The sequence below is a fragment of the Panicum hallii genome, chromosome 3, assembly GCF_002211085.1.
Source record: "Panicum hallii strain FIL2 chromosome 3, PHallii_v3.1, whole genome shotgun sequence".
In the NCBI taxonomy this organism is placed as follows: Eukaryota; Viridiplantae; Streptophyta; class Magnoliopsida; order Poales; family Poaceae; genus Panicum; species Panicum hallii.
In genome coordinates this window covers 56,292,582-56,313,491 of record NC_038044.1, presented here as the reverse complement: position 1 = coordinate 56,313,491, position 20,910 = coordinate 56,292,582, and the positions used below count along the sequence as shown (strand labels likewise).

General features: G+C 45.1%; 1 protein-coding gene across 1 annotated transcript; it reads right to left on the bottom strand.

Moving 5' to 3' along the window:
* Positions 1 to 496: 496 nt before the first annotated feature.
* On the bottom strand, positions 497 to 3,017 carry LOC112884116. The gene has a single exon (XM_025949447.1). It carries the CDS (start codon positions 2,948 to 2,950, stop codon positions 1,148 to 1,150), a length of 1,803 nt encoding a protein of 600 aa, XP_025805232.1. The 5' UTR covers positions 2,951 to 3,017; the 3' UTR covers positions 497 to 1,147.
* Between the last annotated feature and the right edge of the window lie 17,893 nt (positions 3,018 to 20,910).

Below are 20,910 nucleotides of genomic sequence, written 5' to 3'. Positions count from 1 at the left end.
AGTTGGGGATGACCTCTTCTGATAATGCGTAGCAAATGCATCTTGCTTTTGTGTTAAAAATTACCACTGGATTAGGTTGGATTTAAATTCTGCTTAGAAAACCTGCCGTCTCACTCTCTTTTCTACCATAAGTCAAAATTTGCACCTTACTCTTTTGGCCTGTCCTGCGAAGAATTACTACCATGAACGAAAAAAAAATCTTGATCTGATTTTGGTTTGAGTTTTTTCAGGTACTGCTGATACTTGACAGTTTGCCAATTTTAGCCAAAGTGATTTTGGATGCAGCTGGATGCTCTCTAGAATATCTTTTTCGGTGCATGACTCCGGAATCTCGACATAGTTTTGGTGTGAACTGACTACTGGAACAGAAGACGAAAGTGACCACAAGTACGAATTTCTGGTGTCGACGATGCCTACAGGTTTGTCTGGATGCCCAAAACTCAAACATAGATACGTCATGAAGTGTACTCAGCATCACAGGTAGATAAGTCGCAGATTCGAGAAAGACATGGAGACACATCATTTCATTTTACATACTCATAGCACAGTAGTGACGCTGGAACCATTGCAATTTGCCTAGACTGCAAAAATCATTCCAGTATATCATTTCAAGTGCTACTGCCAATAAATTGTTCATATTTGAATATCAATTTGAAGCCACTATGGGAGCAGCCCTTGTTCTGCCATTGACCAGCAGTTCGTTAACACTTCACACTCATGCAGTTTTTCCAGTACGTACCTCAGGACTAATGTCACTCGAGTACTTACAGTGAAGGATGTGACAGTTGCAACTTGCAACCCTGTAATGCAACACATGGAAAAAGAAACTCAAACTATCTTTCCTTAACATTGGAACCATATTACATTTAGGCCCTATTTGGGGGATATGAAATTTTCATGCTTCAATTCGTATGCCACTATTTCGCACCCTCTATGGATTTTTCTCGGTAAAATTTACTCAAAACAGGTGTTTTGAGGAGAGGAATTAGACAGACAGTTTGTAGGATCCAAATCCCCCTACTGCAAACAGACTATGGATAAAAACACAGGTGGTGTTTACAGATTCACAATTACACTGATTTCAACTCCCCATCCTCGGATCCTCCTGATCTCTCCAAACACTGCTATACTCTAGTGCATGAAGCTATTACAAGTCCTCATTGACCACCTCTTTCTTCTTGGTCTTCGCCTCCGATGCACTCGCCTCCGTCCCCTGCACCATCTGGACGCCGCCGTTGCTGCTCCCATCAGCGGCCGCCGCCGGCGCCACCTTGAACTTGGCGTAGATGTCACCCCTGTAGAAGTTCCTGGTCCTCCACACCAGCACCAGCGACACGAGAGCGCCGGCGAACGTGACGGCGGTGATGATGAGGAAGGGGCGCTTGAAGCACACCACCCCCTTGCAGATCTTGTCCCCGACGGCGGCCACGCCGCCGTGCTGCCTGGTGGCCTCGGCGTCGTACATGCGCCCGGTGACGACGACGTTGAGCACGTAGGCGCCGGCGGGGCTGGCGGCGGAGCCGAAGTTGAAGAGCGACGAGTAGTACTTGAGCCCGAACACCTCGGAGATAATGGCGAACAGCAGCGGCCACTGCGCGCCGAAGCAGAAGCCGATGATCACCGATGCGGCGTAGAGCGACTGTGGTACGCCGAAGGCGATGAAGAGGTGGCCGACGCAGGAGACGAGGAGCACGGCGGTGAGCACCAGCGGCCGCGGGAACCGGTACCGGGCGAGGAGGAACTCCGAGATGTAGCCGGCGCCCGCGCGCCCGGCGTAATTCCAGATGCTGATGAGGGAGACGAAGGTGTTGATGCTCTTAGCCGGGTAGCCCAGGGACTGGCCGATCTGCGCCATGTTGTCGATCGCCGTCAGCGTGCCGCCGATGCCGAACACGGAGATGACGAACAGCACCAGCATCTCCACGCTGACCAGCGCCTGCATGATGGAGTAGTCCTCCCCGAGCGCCGGCGGCTTGAACATGTTGGCGATGCAGCCCATGCCGCCGCCGCCGCACAAGGGCGGCGATGGCTCGTCGTCGTCCTTCTCGGCGGCAGTCGCCTTTGGTTCTTCGACGGCGATGGCCGTCGGCTGCTGCAGCGACTCCTCGAGCTGGGAGACGGCCTTGTACTCCTCCCTGACGACGACGCCGACGGGGCTGAAGAGGATGATGAGTAGCGCCGTCGAGGTGACGACGTAGGCGGCGTGGGAGAAGTGCACCTGCTTCTGCACGACGATCATGACGAGGAGGTAGGCGGCGAGGGCGAGGGAGAGGTAGAGGAAGTGGTAGAAGGGCGTGTTGTAGGCGCCCTCGCCGTCGCGGCGGCGGGCGTAGGGCAGGACGCGGATGGTGTAGACGGTGAAGATGTTGAAGGCGGCGGGGAGCCAGGCGACGAGGAGCACGAGCGAGGCGGCGTCGTCGCCGTAGATGGCGAGGTAGAGCTGCGTGTAGATGGCGCCGCTGAGGCCGACGAAGGACTTGAGCAGGCCGATGACGATGCCGCGGCTCTCCGGGAAGTTCTTGACGCAGGCGACGAGCGCGCCAGTGTTGGAGAAGGTGAGCGCGTTGGCGCCGAAGCAGATGTAGAAGCACATGAGCCAGACGGGCGGCGCCGCCGTGCGGCCCGTGAGCGCGAGGTAGATCATGAGGTAGCCCGCCAGGTTCATGCCGGCGCCGATGAGCAGCACGGCCCACGTCGGCGCCACCTGCTGCACCAGCCCGGAGATGACGCCGACGTTGGTGCCGAGGTCCTTGAAGAAGGAGAGTTTGTTGAGCGTCTCCTGGTTGTAGCCCAGCTTGGAGCGGAGCACCTTGGAGTAGAGCGCGAAGATGTAGGTGGACCCAGACGCCGCCATCACCACTATCGACGCGAACACCACGAACCACCGGCTCTGCACCACCCGCCACGCGAACGCCGGCGTGCACATGGACACCTCGCCGCCGGCCGCCATGCCTGATCTGGCCGAGATATCGGAGGTCCGTGGAGGTCGGCAGCTAGGGAGGCGCAGAGCTAGCCATGGTGGGAGTGCTACTTATAGGGACGTGTCCGCTAGGAGTCGTCGTTGACTAGCAATGCAATGCGTGCAGTGGAGAGACAGAGACAGCTATCGAGATGCACAGAGATTGAAGAAGCTTGCATGGGAAAATATCCCAAGTGTCCAAGTTGATGATCCACTTACTAATTAATCTTTAAGAAATAGCGAAAAATCGATTAGGAATGTAGGATGTTGCTTGGTCGATTTGAAACACATCCACACAAGATTCCCTGTCACTTGATCCATCAGGGCAAAAATACTTTAATTATATACAGTTCTGTTATTTGAAATAAAATGTTTCATAAAAGTTATCGCTCAAATCTATCTCCGAGAAATAATACGTACACAATTTGAACAAATGTTTAGTAGTAGAAACAAAAAAAAAACTTATACTTTACATATTGTAGATTTATGGAGTAACTAGAAGACACAATGATCTTTTGTAGAAAAAAAAGGAAGAAAACACGACAATGATCAAACGAGTTGTTGGACGAGACAATAAAGACCTCCCGAATTTAAACTAGAGTCTCCCTTTTAAAAAACAATTAAACTAGAGGTTGCCTTGGGGGATTTGCATGGTTCGCTGCCGTGTCGCCATTCTTAATTCGGGCATGCATCTTCCAGCATCAGTGGAGATACGCACAACCAAGTCAAAGTCTGACAGCTCCTTCGCAGCTAGCCGCTCATGGTCTTTAGCAGCCGTTTTCTTGTAGTGTATTCTTAGGGACGTGTTTCGCTAGCAGCCGTTTGACTTCGCCAGTAGTGTAGTCTCTAGCACACGCATCATCATGCGTTGCAAAAAACGCCAAGTGTTCGTCATGCAGCAGCAAGCTGATGTTTAGCTGGATGAAGACTTTGCGGATACGTGTGAACATGTGATTCGCTGCCGCTGCAGTTCTTGACACTTATCACAAGTAGCCAACTTGTGGCATCTCTCAGCTCGAGGGACGCGTGGGGGGAGTTATTTTTTCTATCACTGCCAGAAAACATCCTCATCCATTCAACGTAAACATACCGGTAAAAATTAGATTCGGTACTGATCAATATTTCAAACCGGTACTAAAGCCTCAACATTAGTAACATTAGTATCGATTTGAAATATTTTTTCTCGAACATTTTGGATATTTTTTCTTTTAGTACCAGTTAGTACTAAAATTAAATATATTTAGTCTCGGTTCCTTAGTACCAGTTGGGAAAATTCAATACCAATAAAAATAGTAACCGGTACTAATATAATAGTCTGTTTTTTAGTAGTGTATTCTTAGAGTTTGTTAACTCGCCGAGATTATTCCAAGGAATGAAGGTTTCGAGGTAGGTTATTAGGGTTGGTTGGTTGATCCCAGTTGAAGATCCCTGCATTTCAATAATCGCACGACGAATGAACAAACATTGTTTCCTTTTTCTCTTAACATTCAGGCTATTATGGCTATCAGGGGTACAATGAAGTGCATCATTTGAGGGCTTTCTTTCTTTGAACATTGTGCTATTATGATTATTTCGGGAAGAACGAATAAGTATGGTGTTATTACAATGTATAGGATTCATATAATTAGGTATTTTTAAAGCTTTGCACTTTAAAATATAGGGGAAATCCACTTTACACCTATCAACTGTCATAAAAAATCTGATTTTCAACCTACAAATATAAAATTGGATAAATTTGGCCCCTTGAGTAGTTCTAAAGATGGCTTTTCCTCTTCTATAAATTACAAAAATTCTGGTTTGATAAAAAATAATCCAAAACTATTTTATTTTAAATTAGAAAATATGAAATTGGCACCAAATTTTTTCTAAAAATGGAACCTATATGCTGGTGCTATATTTGGTTTTTATTTATTGAAAAATAATAGGTATAACCGTAAATACAAAAACACTAATAACATAAATAAATTGGATCAAAATATATGACAAGTAGAGTACCAATAGATAGGTACTCATATTTTTCTAATTTAAAATAAAGTACTTATAATTTGTTTAGATTAAATTTAATTTTCTTTAATTTATATAAAATAGAAATCATCTTTAAAACCATCCAAGTGGCTAAATTTGCTTGGTTTCAACATTTGGATGACCAACTTCATCCAATTTTGTAGTTGAAGGTTGAAAACAAAACTTCTGTGATAGTTAAAGTGTGTAAATTGGACTTTTCCCTAAAATATACATCAATGTATTCATCACAACCAATTGAACACTCATGGTACGAGGACAAGCAACAAACTTATGGATGATCATACCTTTTTTTCTCTGGGAGCTTTGTATAACGATATGAAATTAAGATTCCTTTATGCAGAAAACAATGCTAGTTACTTCTTGTGTTTGCACTTCTAACTCTGCCGGTCTACTATTGCTCTGGCTCGTCTTGTGTATTACTTAATGCGGCTAATATGTGAGCACATGTGGTATGCACTTGAATCTACCTTTTGCTCCATGTTCCGACAGATATCTTACGAGATTCTTGTCACATCAGAAATGGTTTCGGTTTCAAGTCTTAATCCCTCTCATCCTTGATGAGCAACAGAATAGATAAGCTAGAGTGCACGTCCAGTCCGGGAGAGCCACGGACCGTCAGCCGCCGTTGACACTTGACCAGTAGTATAATGCCCATACGGATGCAATGCCCTGCTTGTGCTTGCACTTGACTGACACCTAATCAAGCTTGGCAAAGTTTTAATTTGCTGATCACGCTGGGAAGACATGATTGGCTGCAGTTCCCTATACATCATTAGACTTATCTAATCAGGTATAGTAACTAACTACCAATTGTCTTGATCCGCTACTCTTCGCTGATAATCAAGGAGGGATTAGTAATTAGCCACCAGCTCTGACCTTGCTTAGCAATCAAAGGCGACGGGATCTGCACGCTTCCATCGACTGGGGATCGATCGATCGAGCAGAGCAACCGGAATGCATCATCAGGCCTGGTGTGATTTGATAATTGGTTTGCTTGATTAAGCTACTGTTAATAATGGGCCGTTAGCAAGGCCTGGTCGATTGATTGATGGTAGCCTGCTTGTATCATCCTATCTTGGTCCAGCGATGAACGAGACCGTCTCGAGCTTCGTCGCTAGCTAGGCTCAAAACGTTCTTGTAAACTCTTTATCTTCCTCGCAATGAAAAACGTGCTGAGACATGGTCGCGAAAAAAGAGACCAAGCTTGAGCTGGACCCAATATATCACTTTGAATTCTGATAGAATCGAAGTTTTGTCTTTGTTCATGTGCGCGCGGCTGCACATGAACCGTTTTGATTAATGTAAGTATATTTACCGCGGGACAATATGCTGATAGCATTAAATAGATGTGTAGAATTAACCAATTAGTGTAATAAATAGTTGTTTCCTTGACGACGCAAGACAATTAAGTGTTCTGTGTTTGTGCTTAGGAGAGCAGACCTAAAATATGAGCATGATTTCCTTGCTAGTTACTCTTGTATACCAAGCTCAAGCTGTTGTATCTTTGTGAAGAAACAATTTGGTTGTCATCTATTCTTTAGCTCTATATATACCATGAGAAAATATGTGCATGTGCATAATCAGAATCAACTATATTTATTGGCTGCACGTAGAACCTGATTCGCAGTGTATGGTTTATTCAAATTATATAAATTGGTACCCTGTCCCTTCTCTTGTCTCTCGTCTCTCTCTCCGTCGTCCCCTATTCTCCCTTCCTAGTCGTTCTGGTGCAAGCTGCACTGTAAAAATAATTTATAGAAATATCATTTTTTCTAAAGGCGGTTCAAAAGATAAGTAACTCGTTTCTATAAAAGGAGTAGGATTACTGTAGCATCTGACCCGCCCTTGGAAATAATTTTAGGGACAAATGACGGCATCGTCCGCCCCTAGAAATGGCCACCATTGGTAGCTATTTGTAGGAACGGGTGCCGACGGGAACCACTTCTACAAATCGATTTGTAGGAACGGGTCATGACATCACCGGTACCTAGAAATTGAATTTTAGGGGCGGGTGATGGCATGACGTGCTTCTACAAATGATCCCATGTAAAAAAATTATAATATTTTCGTATGATCTCGGATGAAGTCAAACTTTATATCAAAATTATATAGGTTGATGAGACCTAGAACTTTGTAGATGATAAATTTTTCATTTAAGATCATTTAATAGTCCAAAAAATTATTATAAGTATGTACAAAGTTGCACACTTTCTATATTCGAACTGCTCTATTACAGAGATATAATTTTTTTGATGAAATATGCACACTTGCATTAACCTGGATTCGAACAGCTTACTTCGAGCCTCACGCGTACCATTCTCTTCACCGCACTACAATCACTTATAACTCTATGAGGTACGTTATTTTTTTTATTAACTCTGAAATCGATTTCTTGGGGCGGTTCACACCCCACCGGTCCCTACAAATATCTTTTCAGGTGCAGGTTACACCCCACCCGCCCTAAAAAATATTTTTCTATTTTATTATTTAAATATTATAATATAGCAAAATAAATAAAAAGTGAAACTTCTATACTATGGTTATTATGAACTATAGATATAGCAAAAGCATGCCAAGCATATTTCATTATATATAAAGGTTAAGATTATGGAAACCTCAAATTATGACTTGAGTTGATGAGATATTAGCGTGGGGGAGTCGATGAGTTTGAGAATGTAACCGAACTCTCTGCATAATGTTTTGAATATTCTATAATTACAAAAATTTATTTAAAGTATGACGCCATGCCAATTTACGAAAGATTTGGACCTCTTTTATATAATTGCACTATCCATATCCATAATACTTCTAGATTTTAAATTAGAGAAATTATAATATTTTTTTGTACTATTAAATGATTCTAAATGAAAAATTTATGAACTATAAAATTTTAGATCTTGCCAACCTCTATAATTTGGGTATAAAATTTGACTTCATGCGAGATTATATTAAAAGTTATGAATTTATTTGTGTAGAATCATTTGCAGGGGCGGGTTATACCATCACCCACCTCTGAAAATTATTTTTAGCTGCGGAAGACGACATCAACCTCTCCTAAAAATATATTTCTAGGCACGGCTCAGAAGGTACGTACAGTAACCCTTACATTTTGGGCTGCCCCTGTAAAAAATAGGACGCTTCTAAAAATGCTGCCCCTATAAAAAAACAGGACGCTTCTAAAAATCATTTTTTTATAGTGATCCTATGGTCAAATATTTAAGGGAATTTGGCGTTCTTCCCCCTATTTGGATCTCAAATTATGATTTTGCCCTTATTTTTTCAACTGTGCGATTTTACCCCTGCCTTTTGAAATTGAAGGCTCCGTTTACCTCTAGTTTTGACTCTATTAGTTGGATGCCCACTAAAATAAATAAATAAATGGGAGAAAAACTCAGAGCAATGGAAAAAGATCATGGTACCCTTAAGCCTATCCACATGCCCACTCCTTTCTCATCCCCAAAGTCATGTTCCCAGACCCTCCCTCCGTTGAACCCTAGCGTAGGCTAGGGATGGCTGCAGCAGACGGCGGCGCACTAGGAGAGGAGGAGGAGGCGGCGGCTGTAGCAGGCGCGTGCAGGCTGGCCCGGCTCGGGCGCGCGGCGACCCTACGCGGTGCACGGACCGCTCGGGCCTGCTCCTCCTCTCCGCTCGGGACTGCTCGTCCTCGTGGACCACTTGGGCCTGCTCCGCCTCTCCTGCCTCCAGGACCCCACCCCACGGGAGCCACCGAGCACCAGACGCTCGTCGGCGTGCTCCCTAGCCCAGGAGGAGGAAGCGGCTTCCTTGTCGCCGAGCTGTAGGCGCGTGGTCGTCACCTCTACAGCTTGTAGACGCGGTCAGCATGGAAGAATCAAGGTAAATTCGATGCTGTGATTGAAATCAGATTATAGAGCAAATTATATATGGCCTCTAGACAGATTCAGCTAACTTTATATTTTGATGCTATGATTTGTAGGTTAAATTACAGAGATATACAATTAGTTGTTAGAGTTTGGTCTTTTTTTAGCTTGCCTGATGGGGGCCCAAATCATGGCTGCAGGGTAAAACTTTGCCAACACAAAATGTTCACATGCATAGCTATGGGATGTTGCATTTAGTTGATTTCATTGCTTAACACATGTGGGGTTCAAAGCAACATATAATTTTGTGGCGTGAGTTGGAGAGTGACTCTATTGAGTTAAAATCTGATGAGCAGTTGTTTGAGTGAGTTGTGGATTAGCATAAATATTTTTTTGCATACTAAGATCCCTTTATTCTTGCATGTGGGAATATGATCTGAACATGACGGTACCCCTGTTTGGACATAATGGAAGGTGATCTATTGATTTTGGTGGACATATATATACATATGTGTGTGTTATGGTGCTTTTGTTGGATATATATATATGTAAGTTATGTGCACTTGAACTTAAATATACGTTGTGTTTTGTTGCTACCAAAATTTTAAAAATTTTATCAAATTTCGATCATATTTGAAAGTTATAAAAATCTGGTTTGAATTTTCTTGAGAATTTTTTTTAGACCTCTCAAAATGTACCCCAATTCTTCTATTCAAAACAAGGGTAAAATCACCAAATTCACATAATAGTAAGGCAAATCCGCAAGGGCAAATTGGTCTTTTCATAGCAACTTTAACACCGTTAAGTGACTTTCATGGAATAGGGGCAAACCCTTCCTTTGTTTTCAAAAGGCAGATACGGTCTAAAAAATAGGGGAAAAAAATCACCATTTCACTTCGAAACGGGGGCAAGAACGCCAAAACCCTAATATTTAATGTGCACCATACATTGAGCGGGGAATAACCTTCATCACCAAATCCTAGTAAATGTGTAAATGACTTCCAATCTTGGATAGATTCACTAGGCACGGCGGCGCTCATGGCAGTAATCTGAATTTAGCTGTGTTGAAAAGAAGGTGGTAGGGCATACGCTGATTTCAGATATATAATAACAGCAACAGCTACTCGATGATCGCTGCGCGCAGAGACGACTACTGTTCTTGTCTGACTGCACGGGTGGAGCTAGGTCTGGTGCTGGGCGTGCTGCAGAACGGGTCTAGCCTAACTTATCCATTGTAAATCTGTAGTATTTAGGTTTGAAAACAACAGCATCCTTAATTTTAATTAGTCTAGCGCTTCATCCGTTGGTCAGCTCCGGGCGGGATCTCCACCCCTGTCTGACCGTGTTGTAGTCATGATGGCAGCAGGGTCTCGATCGCTTGCCACTTGAACGAAAACTGCCGGAGTGAGAATCGTCCAAGGTTAGGACATGGTGCCGTGGATGTACATTCATTCTCTGACTATGCCTTGCCGTACCGACTCGGGCGTTGAGCAGCAACCTGTGTATGGGAAGCGTTCGTTCGTTCAAGCGTGGTTGGAAGCATGCACCTTTTCTTCTGCTCATAAAGATAGACGTACAGAACCTTTAATTTGGATGAATACTGAAGCGTCGGCATATCTACTATCGTCGTATGTGGGCCAGCACATGACAGCGTGGCCCTGCATGCCGACCTCGCACCTTCAGCAGTGCCTCCGTATGTCGATCACCTTCTCTATATATCCACATGCTATTCTACATTTTAGATGCAGCTAATTATTAAATAATTTTTCAGTAATAACTACTGCACGTGATTTCTGATCATTATTTTACCGGACGTGATTCAGTAATTGGGCAAGCTGGTTCAATAATTTCTAATCGGTACGGTTAGTAATTTGATTGTTGGGTGTGGAATAAACGCTACACTTAACGTGTAGAATAGTATTATCGTGTGTGTATATATATAAAACACCGAATATTATTCGGTACCCGAGCACACCCACCCCGCACCCCGGGCGATCCGTCCAAAGGCGCTCGGCACCGGCGCGACCGCGTCCGGTTTTGCATGAGGGAAGCGCGGACAAGCCGGTGGACCGAGCAGCCAACGTCCGGTTTTTTTGTCCCATTCATATCGATCTCCACCAAGAGCGGCCAGTGCCTGGTTTTTCACGGATCTGCAGGAAATGCTTCTTTCCTCGTTTGTAATTCTTCAGGGTTCCACGGAGGCCGCGCGGTATACGACGAACGCCGCGCTGAATTGTATCACAGTGCCTGCAAGGCAGCTAATCAACGGAGAGACACGAGTGGTTTATTACTAGGTCACTGTCTTCCAAAAAAATAATATAGCTCACGACACTACTAGAAAAATGGTCTTCCATCCACTTAAAAATAGCTGTATGAGTTTGTGGAGGATGGAATGCTCGGGAGGCCCTTAGTACCGGCTGGCAATACTAACTGTTACCAGTGTGAACCATTTTATATCGGTTGTTGTTACCATTCGGTATTAAAAAGATCTCGACGGATTAATTAAAAGAAAAGCAATCTACCTTCCAATTGTTGCTACTTCCTACCACAAGGAGCAGAGTAGCAGACTGTAGCTTCATGTTGGAGGGCGCCTGTTTGGGGTCCCACTCCTTAAGCCCCACGCTAAAGTGATTGATCCAGTAAAAGTAAGGAACCACACACAACGTCGGCTTGGATAGATTGAAAATAAGAAGTGAAAATAATAGTGAAAATAAGGGACATTATGATGTACTTGATTGGACCGCCGTTCCGGTCGGTTCTGTTCAGGATCATTCATAATATTCCTTATTTTTACGAGATCAATCATATTGACCATCGCGACAGGTACATCAGACAAGACCGCAACATATGATTTAGATACGTTGGTTCAATCTCTTCTAGTTTGCACAATAAGCCCAGATAGTGATTCCAGCCGGTATAGGTATGTCGTGCGCATAGTAGAGAAAGAACACGAACTAATCCACAGTCATTGTGATGCTATCAACTTGTACCGGTCCTACACCGTGCATCAATCTATACATCGCATATGAACAGATTGCAAAGCCCTAAACAAAGCATATCTCTGTACGTGCATCGAGACCAAAGGCTAAACATGATCGCTCTGGTGCCACTGATAGGAAACGGGGACGCTACGCTAGCTACCGCGTTCAACAAGAATCTCATGTAAGAGGATGATCATAGATCATTACCACTAGACGCGCAACGCAGTGGAAGTAGAGTTAGGGTAGCTAGCCCGAACGTAGTCGCGCGTCGGTGAAGAGGAAGCAGATCACGGCTTGTAGCTCCTCCTCCTTATCCCGCCGATCAGCACCACAGCAACGTAGCAGCACCTCCTCGAAGTCCACATGTACGGGGCGGGAACGCCGGTCACTGGTGTGTTACCACCGCGCGCTCGGCTAGGGTTGCGTGGAGAAGAGGGGCGACTGCAGCTAGGGTTTGTAGCGCAAGAGTGCTAACCGGCCATAACCCCGCCCCTCATTATATAGACTCCATTTAATGAGCCTTCACGCTGAAAGCTCATTAGAATTCTAATCCTCCGCGGATCAATATCCGGTCCACGCATAATGCCTCTTGAGCATATCACCAAAACACTGCCCAAACAAGCTCTCAAATGGCTTCCGCTCTATATAAGCATGAATACGATGCCTCCGATCTATATGGATTCAACTAACACAGATGGTAAAATGGAACAGAGCAAGTAGCGGTAATTACGTACTTAGGCCTGCATGAAACGTTAAGTCTTGATATAAGACAGGGAAGGCATCAGAAAATTTCCGGTTAGTTGACTTCCTACCCATTCCACCAAATGAAACAGTAACTAAGCAGAAATCCATTCTTTAAACTTCTGCTAATAACTACTGTTTCTTGCATGGCAGTGACCACGCATTAACCGGCCGGTTGATCTACAAGACTTCATTCACAGCGGGATAAGCTTCCATACCTCCATGCCTGCTGGCACTAAAGATCTACGCGACACGTTATTTGTATGGTACCTCTGCCTTTATAGAAATAGCAGGAGGGGCCCTTAAAAAGGGAAAGGCAATCTCAAATGTTACTTTTCTCAACCTCCTCCGGTCCATGACCCAAAAAAGTATTAGTTTTCTCATGAAAGAGGCATGTGACCCACACTTTATGTAATTCCTAAAATATGCAAATTTCTATGTTATCTATTCTAGACTCATCGCACCGGAATCATGTTTAAGCTTGCCTTCTCACCGCGATGCCACAATACAACCTTTAAAGAAGAGGTGTTTATACCGATGTGATAAGCTAGACAGATGCGCTATGTTGGAATTCTCTACTAAACCACATGAAATGTTGCCTCTAGCAGGTCAACGGTTTAGATTGTGAAACATCATATACACAACTTAATTAACCACAAACGAGGTGTGTACAACGATTGTTTAACTTGATGAACTAATTAGATCATAATATGATACAATTTGACAGTATGGCTGATAGATCTGACAGTATTTATAGAACAACTTGCACGACATTATGGCATGCAGCAACTCAAAACCTCTTTATATTTCATTATTTTCCAAACTGAATTAGAATAATGGCCCCATTATTTTCAAAGCCGTGCTCTGTAACACAGTCAAGTGTGCCTAGGTACAATGAAACCGTGGACGCATCGACATTCTACGCAAGTGGTTCTTGTGTATTCTGTCATAAGATCTTACTGTTATGCTTTTCTCTTGGAAGAACGAGTCAGGAAACACCAAAGAATTTAAAAATAATTGCATATGCATGTGACTTGACTCGAACCTTTTGTGTCTTCTCATGATGCATGCACTCCGTATTTGGATGTTTGACTAATAATGATAGAAATACTATCTATTGTTATTTTAAACCATGTGAATATATACAACGAAAGGATCGGTGTCTAACAGTGCTCCTCTCTAGTCTATTGAAGTCTCGCTTACTCATTAATCAAATTTTCTAACAAGTAATTAGGTCATGGCTTAGAGGGATTTGGGGTGTCACAATGCCTTGCTCTAGACTAGAGGGATCGCGGGGAAGCTTGCTCTTCTGCAGTGGTGATGGGCAATGGGTGGGACGGCAAGCTTCGTTAATACAATATTTCTCTTTTGCGTAAGCTCCGATGGTGATAAAATTTATACAAAAATTAGAGATCTTATCGAGATCTACAACTTGCAGCCCATCGATTTTTATTCGAAACCTTCTTGATGCTTATATAGTGGTATAATGTTCGATTCTACGAAATTTTTTCTGAATATACTACACCAAATCAGAATTGCATTGGTGGCAAAAAACTATCAAGAAAGTACCAAAACTGCCAAGAAAATGATCCTTAGCAGCCGGCCGCCAAGCAAAATCCGTCAAGAATAGAGAGCCGGTAAAATTCAACTACCTTGGCTAATGGCCGCAAGGATTATTTTTTTGACTGTTTGGCCGCCAAGTAACAAAGTAAAGTAGGTCAGTGTCGAAATTGCAAATGTGTTAAGAAATTGTTACAACCGCAAAGGAATATAGAATTCTTCACTATAAAAAACGATTTGCAGGGACGTTCCGTTTTTTTCCAGGGGCAGCCCAAAAGATAACCCGCTCCTACAAATGGAGCGGAGTTACAACAATTCACCCGTCCCTAGAAATGCAATTTTAGGGGCGGTGATGGTGTCACCCGTCCGTAGAAATGACCACTATTTTTAAGGAGGGTGATGCCATCACCCGCCCCTAAAATGCATTTACAGAGGGTGGATGATAGCATGGTCCACCCCTACAAATAGTCCCACGTAAAAAAATGCATAACTTTTTCATATGATCTCGGATGAAGTCAAACTTTATACCAAAATTGTAAAAATAGACGAGACCTACATAAATATAGTTGATAAATTTTTCATTTAAAGTCATTTAATAGTTTAAAAAATTATTATAAGTTGTCTAATAGAGATGACTTATCTCATACAACTCAAGTCATACTTTGAGGTTTCCACAATCTTAACCTTTATGTACACTGAAATATTTTTTATCTCTACAGTTCACAATAACTATAGTGTAGGAGTTTTACTTTTATTTATTTATTTTGGTATATGTAAAGATTTAAATGAATTTTTGAAATAAAGAAGAAAAATATTTTTAGGGGCAGTGGAACTGCCTCTAGAAACGGATTTCCAGGAGCTAGTGATGGCATCATCCATTCCTACAAATCAATTTCAGAGTTAATATAAAAGAATAGCATACCCTATAAAATCACGAGTGAATGTATAGTGTGGTGGATAGAAAGATATATGCGATGCTTGATGTATGCAGTTTAAACATCGGGTGATGCAAGTGTGCATATTTCGCTAAAAAATTGTACCACGATAGTAAAGGGGCTTGTGGTGGTGGCTGGTTGGCTGCAATATCTTTTTCTTTTTTATTTTGCTATTTTCAATTTTTTTATTTTTTTACTTTCTGGAAATTGATTCGTAGAGGTGGGTCATGGCATTATCCGCACCTAAAAATAGCATTTCTAGTTGCGAGAAGTAGGAGCGGGTACCGCACCCGTCCCTAAAATACGTTTTTATCCCTCCTTAAAATCCCTTTTTTCCAGTAGTGCTTGGCTGTTAACTAGCACCGCCAAGGAAACTACATTTTCCTTGACAATTTAATTTCCACAGCTAAGTAAATTTCTAGCTGTCAAAGTAATTCCAGTTTGGTGTAGATGGTATTGTGTCGGTTATTTGAGCACCTTGATTGGTTTCCTATAACGATGTTATTCATAGACTCTTGCGGACAGCATGAACGAGCACAGACCATGGAGGCAAACTACCGAAGGCACTTGTCGCACCCTGAAAGGATACGATTAGAAAGAAAAATAAAGCAAGGGTTTTCTCATAATTTTAAAATTTTCTCAATATTTATTTTCTTGACACAAAATTTATTATAGGAAAAAAAATAATTGGTTGTATTTCTAAATTAGATGAGGTTGTTCTGTTTGTCTTGCATTCATGCCGTTGCATTAGTTTTTTCTTATTTATGTGTTTGAGTTTGCAAAACAAAATACCCAAAACCCACTCTAAAACCCTTTTCTTTCTCTTCCCTATCTCTTTTGGCCCGGCCCAACAATCTCTCTCGTTTTCTTTTCTCTCGCTTCCAGCCCGGTCCAGCTCCCTTTCTCCCCTCTCTTTTTCTTTTTTCTCCCGCGCGGCCTGAACCCCACCCCTGCTCGCCAACTCGGCCCGCTTTGCCACCCGCCCCTTTCCCTCTCTCTTTTCCCCCGTTTGGCCCACCAGCAGCGCCCACCCTGCGGCCCATCTACTGACCCGGCCTACCCCGCCTCGCTCCTCTCTCTCACCCGCTGACGAGCGGGCCCCACCCGTCAAGGTCTTCCCCTATCTCCGGCCGCCCACCTTCCCCACCGCGCCATACGCCCGCCGGCCATCACTCCCCGCACCACGCTCCCTCTCCTCCTTTACTCCTCCTTCATGGCTCATGATGAGGAGCCCCACTCCATCTCTTCGCCTTGCCTTCTTCTGCCGGAAACGGCCACCTTCATGGCCATCATGGCCATTATAGCCGGCCGCCGAGCTCCGCCTCCTCTGGCCATCCCATCCTTCCCTCTCCCTTCCTCAGCTTATATAAGCGCACTCGAGCCTGCCTTGCCCCCTGCTCTGCGTCCTTCCGAGCTCCCGCACCTCGCACTCCTCCTCCTCCACTGCAGCGCCACCACCGTCGATCTCCTTCGCCGCAGCTTCCTCGTGACACTCGTGCGCCGCCGAAGCTCCGCCTGGGGGTAAGGAACCTTCCCGATCCCCTATTGCTCCTTCACGCCCTTCGCCGCTGCGGAATTGCTCGCCGGAGCAACCCGTGCACCGCTCACCGTGGTCCGCTCCATTCCGGTCATCGCACCGCCTTCCTGACTACCCCATCGCCTTCCCCGCACCCAAACCCCAAGTTGAACCGATGCCGGATGCTCATTTTCGAGCATCTCCGGCGACTTGTTGCCGGCGACCCGCAGCCGTTCGCGTGAGCTGCTGCCGTCACGCTGCTGCCGAGCCGCCCGCCCGAGCCACCGAGCCGCTTGCCCGACGGACTGAATCAAGCCAACCCTCAAGTCAAACAAACCCATACCGGTCAACTTTGAACTTTTTGCAAAAGAGCCCCTTTGTTTCTTCAAAATCAAATCTGCAGTCCTATCTAGTTTAAATTATTTACAAAAAGATCCTTGTATTTCTGTTTTAGCCCCCAAGCTTTTCTATTTGATTAATACATACTTAAATGTGTTCTAAATATAATTTATTTAGTTCAACACGAGTTATAAAGTTATGCATTTAGATGCTGTCACATGTTCTTTTCATATTAATTGTTTAATCAGTATAATTTGTACATAGATAACTATATATAAAATTTGACTAAGTTTTACCTTGTTTTTTGTAAATGCAAATATAATATAAGTTAATTGCAACAAGGGATAATTTCTTTTAAATATCCCGGCTCGACGGACATGATCTCCCGGAGAAGCAGTTTTTGTTCCCGCCTGGAACCGAAGTCTCCATCCCCCCGAAGATGACATTGACGGTCTTTGAAGCATCCTGAAACTTCACGTTGTGCGTTTGGTCCCCTTGATCATCGTCTTCGGGTTCTTTGTCCACTGGCTTCTTGTTCTTCTTACCGCCACCGGGATTGCTAAATGTCCTCCGGAGGTGGTAGCAATCAATTGCCGCATGATTGGCACCTGGATGCCATGGGCATTTCTTCTGCAGGAGCTTCTCGAACTCTTCCTGCGTCGTTGTCTTCTTGCCTCGCGAGGGACGATCCACAGCCGTGATGAGATCATCTGGCTTGCACTTTCGGGATGGACCCGAGTAGTCCCGCTGGCTCTTGTCATTGCGGTTGTCATTTGGACGCCGCAGGTTGCTATCATTGCGTCTTGGGAACCGCTCCCGCATCTTTTCCTCCTGCTCGGACCAGTCGTGCATCATGTCATGAAGCCCCGCAACAGTTTTCAATCTGTTCCGCCCAAAGTCTCTGTAGATGCCTGGGTTGGTGATGACGTTGTAGAAGCAGTCGATGATGTCTTCCTCCGAGATATTCGCAATGGTAGCGCGGACGTTGAAGAAATGGCGTGTATAGGACCGTAGGAACTCATTACGTTCCTATTTACACTGAGCAAGATCGTGACGAGTACCTACGTGAGTGATCGCTCCCTGGAAGTTATCGATGAAGACCTTCTTGAGCCGTTCCCAGGAGTCGATCGAGTTGTTGCTGAGGCTCTCTAACCAAGTGAGCGGCGCAGGGTCCAAAGCCATTGGGAAGTAGATGACCTTGGTGATGTTGGAGCCTCCTGCGACTTCCACGGCGGTGGAGCAGCAACGTAGCCATTGCTGAGGAGCTTGCTTGCCATCATACTTGGTGATGCCGATCGGTTTGAAGCCCTCAGGGTACTTGTAACTGCTAAACCGTGCGGAGAAAGCTGGAAAACGGTTGCTGCAGTCAGTATCTTCTGTCTTGACTACTTCACGCTCTCTGCGCCAGGAATCGATTACGGACCGTGCATCGCGTCCTTCATTGATTCGCTGGCGCAGGTCTTCTGGAGGAGGCCGATGATTGGCCTGCCGCAGGTTACCCCCTGGAGGTGGCTGTTGCCTCCCGCCAGGGGCCTGACTCCCGCGAGCGTTGTCATTGTTGCTGCGCTGAGGTCGGGGACGGCCGCCTGCCGTTCGACTATGAGCCTGGCTTTGGCTTTCGTCCACGCGCTCCTCCCTGAGGGTAGACGCCGGGTTTTGTTGATCAAGCTGAACCCAAGCCCTCTGTGCGTAGCAAAGTGCTTGACGCATGTTTGGATCGTTACTGCGCTCGAGTATAGCCATTACCCTAGCGATGTTGGCCACCGGAGTCCTAAAGCCCCGCTCGCTTACGGCAGCGAATTCGGCGTCAAGCTCACGATGCATAGATCGCATGCGCTCATTGACCCTCCTTCGGCGGGCTGCGCAAGCTCTGTTCGTGGTCCTCCGTACCTCATGATCAGCGGCATTTTCATCGCCGGCATTGGCTGTGGCCTCATCTTCAGATGCCATATCAAAGTCGATGATGGGCAAGTCACCATCATTCTCGCCTTTTTCCGCCATCAGCACCTGGCGTGAGATGAGCTCATCGGAGCTCGCGTCGACTAGCTTGGTCGACTTCTCTGCCACGGTGGCTAATGGCCTGCCTTCCTGAAAAGGCAAGGGCTCGAGGTGTGCCACAAGTCGGTCCTCGGCCTTGAGTAGATTGGAAAGTTTCATGCCCTTCCAATGCACGAAATGACCCTCCGGAGTAGAGGTGATCACCAGACCATCGGCACTAGAACAATCCGAAGCCTCCCGACGCATGGTGGCCTTGGGCTTTCCGAGTTGGAGTAGAGAGTCCAAGTCCTCCAATGTGGAGAGGGACTCAGAGACGTCGGCCTCCTAAAGATTAGTGGTCAAATTGCGTAGATCGAGTCGTGATTGGCTACGCGAGTCCTCAGATTGGAACAGGTCCAACCCGAGCAAGGTTGTTGCAGCGCTGGATGGAGTCACGCAGAAAGCAGACTCCTCGGTCCTCGTAGCGGATCCATGGATTGACAAGTCGTCGAGATTATCAACAAACTTGTCGAGGTCGCTATGAAAACCCGCCGCGGGAGTTTTCGGCTTCATGTCGACGAGGAATCGACGGAAACTGCCCGCACCATCTGCGATGCAGGCCCATGAGCCAAAAACAAATGTCGTAACCTGAGAAGGCACTGACCTGGTGAACTGGAAAGATGCCATCGAGTTCGCCGGTGGATCTTCGATGCGTTCCCCTACCTGGCGCGCCTGCTGTCGGTGTTTTACTGGCTGCCCACCGAGGGGTATACCCGAGGTGGTAAGTTTAGGTGAGGAGACGCCGAGATCAGGAACTCGAAGGTGCAAGGAACACAAAGCTTAGATAGGTTCGGGCCGTGAGGTGCGTAATACCCTACGTCCTGTATGATGGTTTGTATTGCCTTGGGTATTGATGTTGTATTTTGAATGGGTTCCTGCCCCCCTTATATATCCGAGAGGTTAGGGTTACATGAATCCTAGCCCAATACTAGCCAAGGAATCGTACCCGAATATAACTCGACTAGTTTCCTTCTGTACCGACTAGCTTTATCTCCTACCCATATGAGTAGAGAATAACATAAATAAGAGATAAGACAGACTTTATCTCCTAATCCTGTTTAAACTACGTTATGTACACAGTCCCGTAGCCCCGGATCTGACACCTATACATGTGGTTTCTAATTAAAATAAATGAAGTTTATAGTTCTTTTGTTTTCTTTTTCAAATCTTTGGATAGCTGTGGCTTCTCAACTTTAGTTCCATTCTCAGTGTTTCTTGTGTTTGCGTGATCCATAGAATCGAGCCCTATCCTTTAGTGCGCTCTTTTTTAAAGCCTTTCTTGATTGGTGTACTGTTCTTAGTTGTGATTGTTGTTTGCTTTGTTTGGTTGTGGCCGATACTTGCTTCGAGCAGAAGGAGTGTTGTTTGATAGCTTGAAGATCAATAGTTTCAAGAGAGCAAGAGCTAAAGAGCAGTAAGAGTAACTTTCGTTGGAGAAAGGAAAGTGACCCTAACTATCCTTCTATCTATGCTTATTTACAAGAATACCTTGTATTAATTGAAATATGGAGAACCATCCAGGAAAACAGGACAACCACAAGAACCATATGTCTCTGGTCTTGACTAATTAATTAGAGACTCTAGTTTGAAGCAGTCTTACCAAAAGGGCAAGAGGGGCGGCAGTAGATGGGGTATTAATCCGGTCCTCTTGGGAAGTGAGCTTTGCTAAGACACTACGCCCTTTAGGGGGTTTATGCTCGGCTATTACTCCGGAAACCTTAGCGGGCTGCTTCTTATTAAGGAATCTTTGTAAAGGCCTCGTAGCATCCCTATGCAATCACACCTCAGAATTGTGGTATTGTGCCTAGCTAGCACAACATGGTTGGGCCAAAGTTCTTCTGAACTTTTACGTGACTTGTGGTGAAAGTATGCAGCCTCTACAGAGTGTCTAAAACTAATATATCAGTCGTGCTCACGGTCAAGAGCGGTTTGGACCCTCACATGATTAATAAACTTAAAGGTGGATTTAAATCGTTAT

Bases quoted from the DNA above. Each gene is read 5' to 3' on its own strand.
- LOC112884116 (XM_025949447.1), bottom strand. From the start codon at position 2,950: ATGGCGGCCGGCGGCGAGGTGTCCATGTGCACGCCGGCGTTCGCGTGG.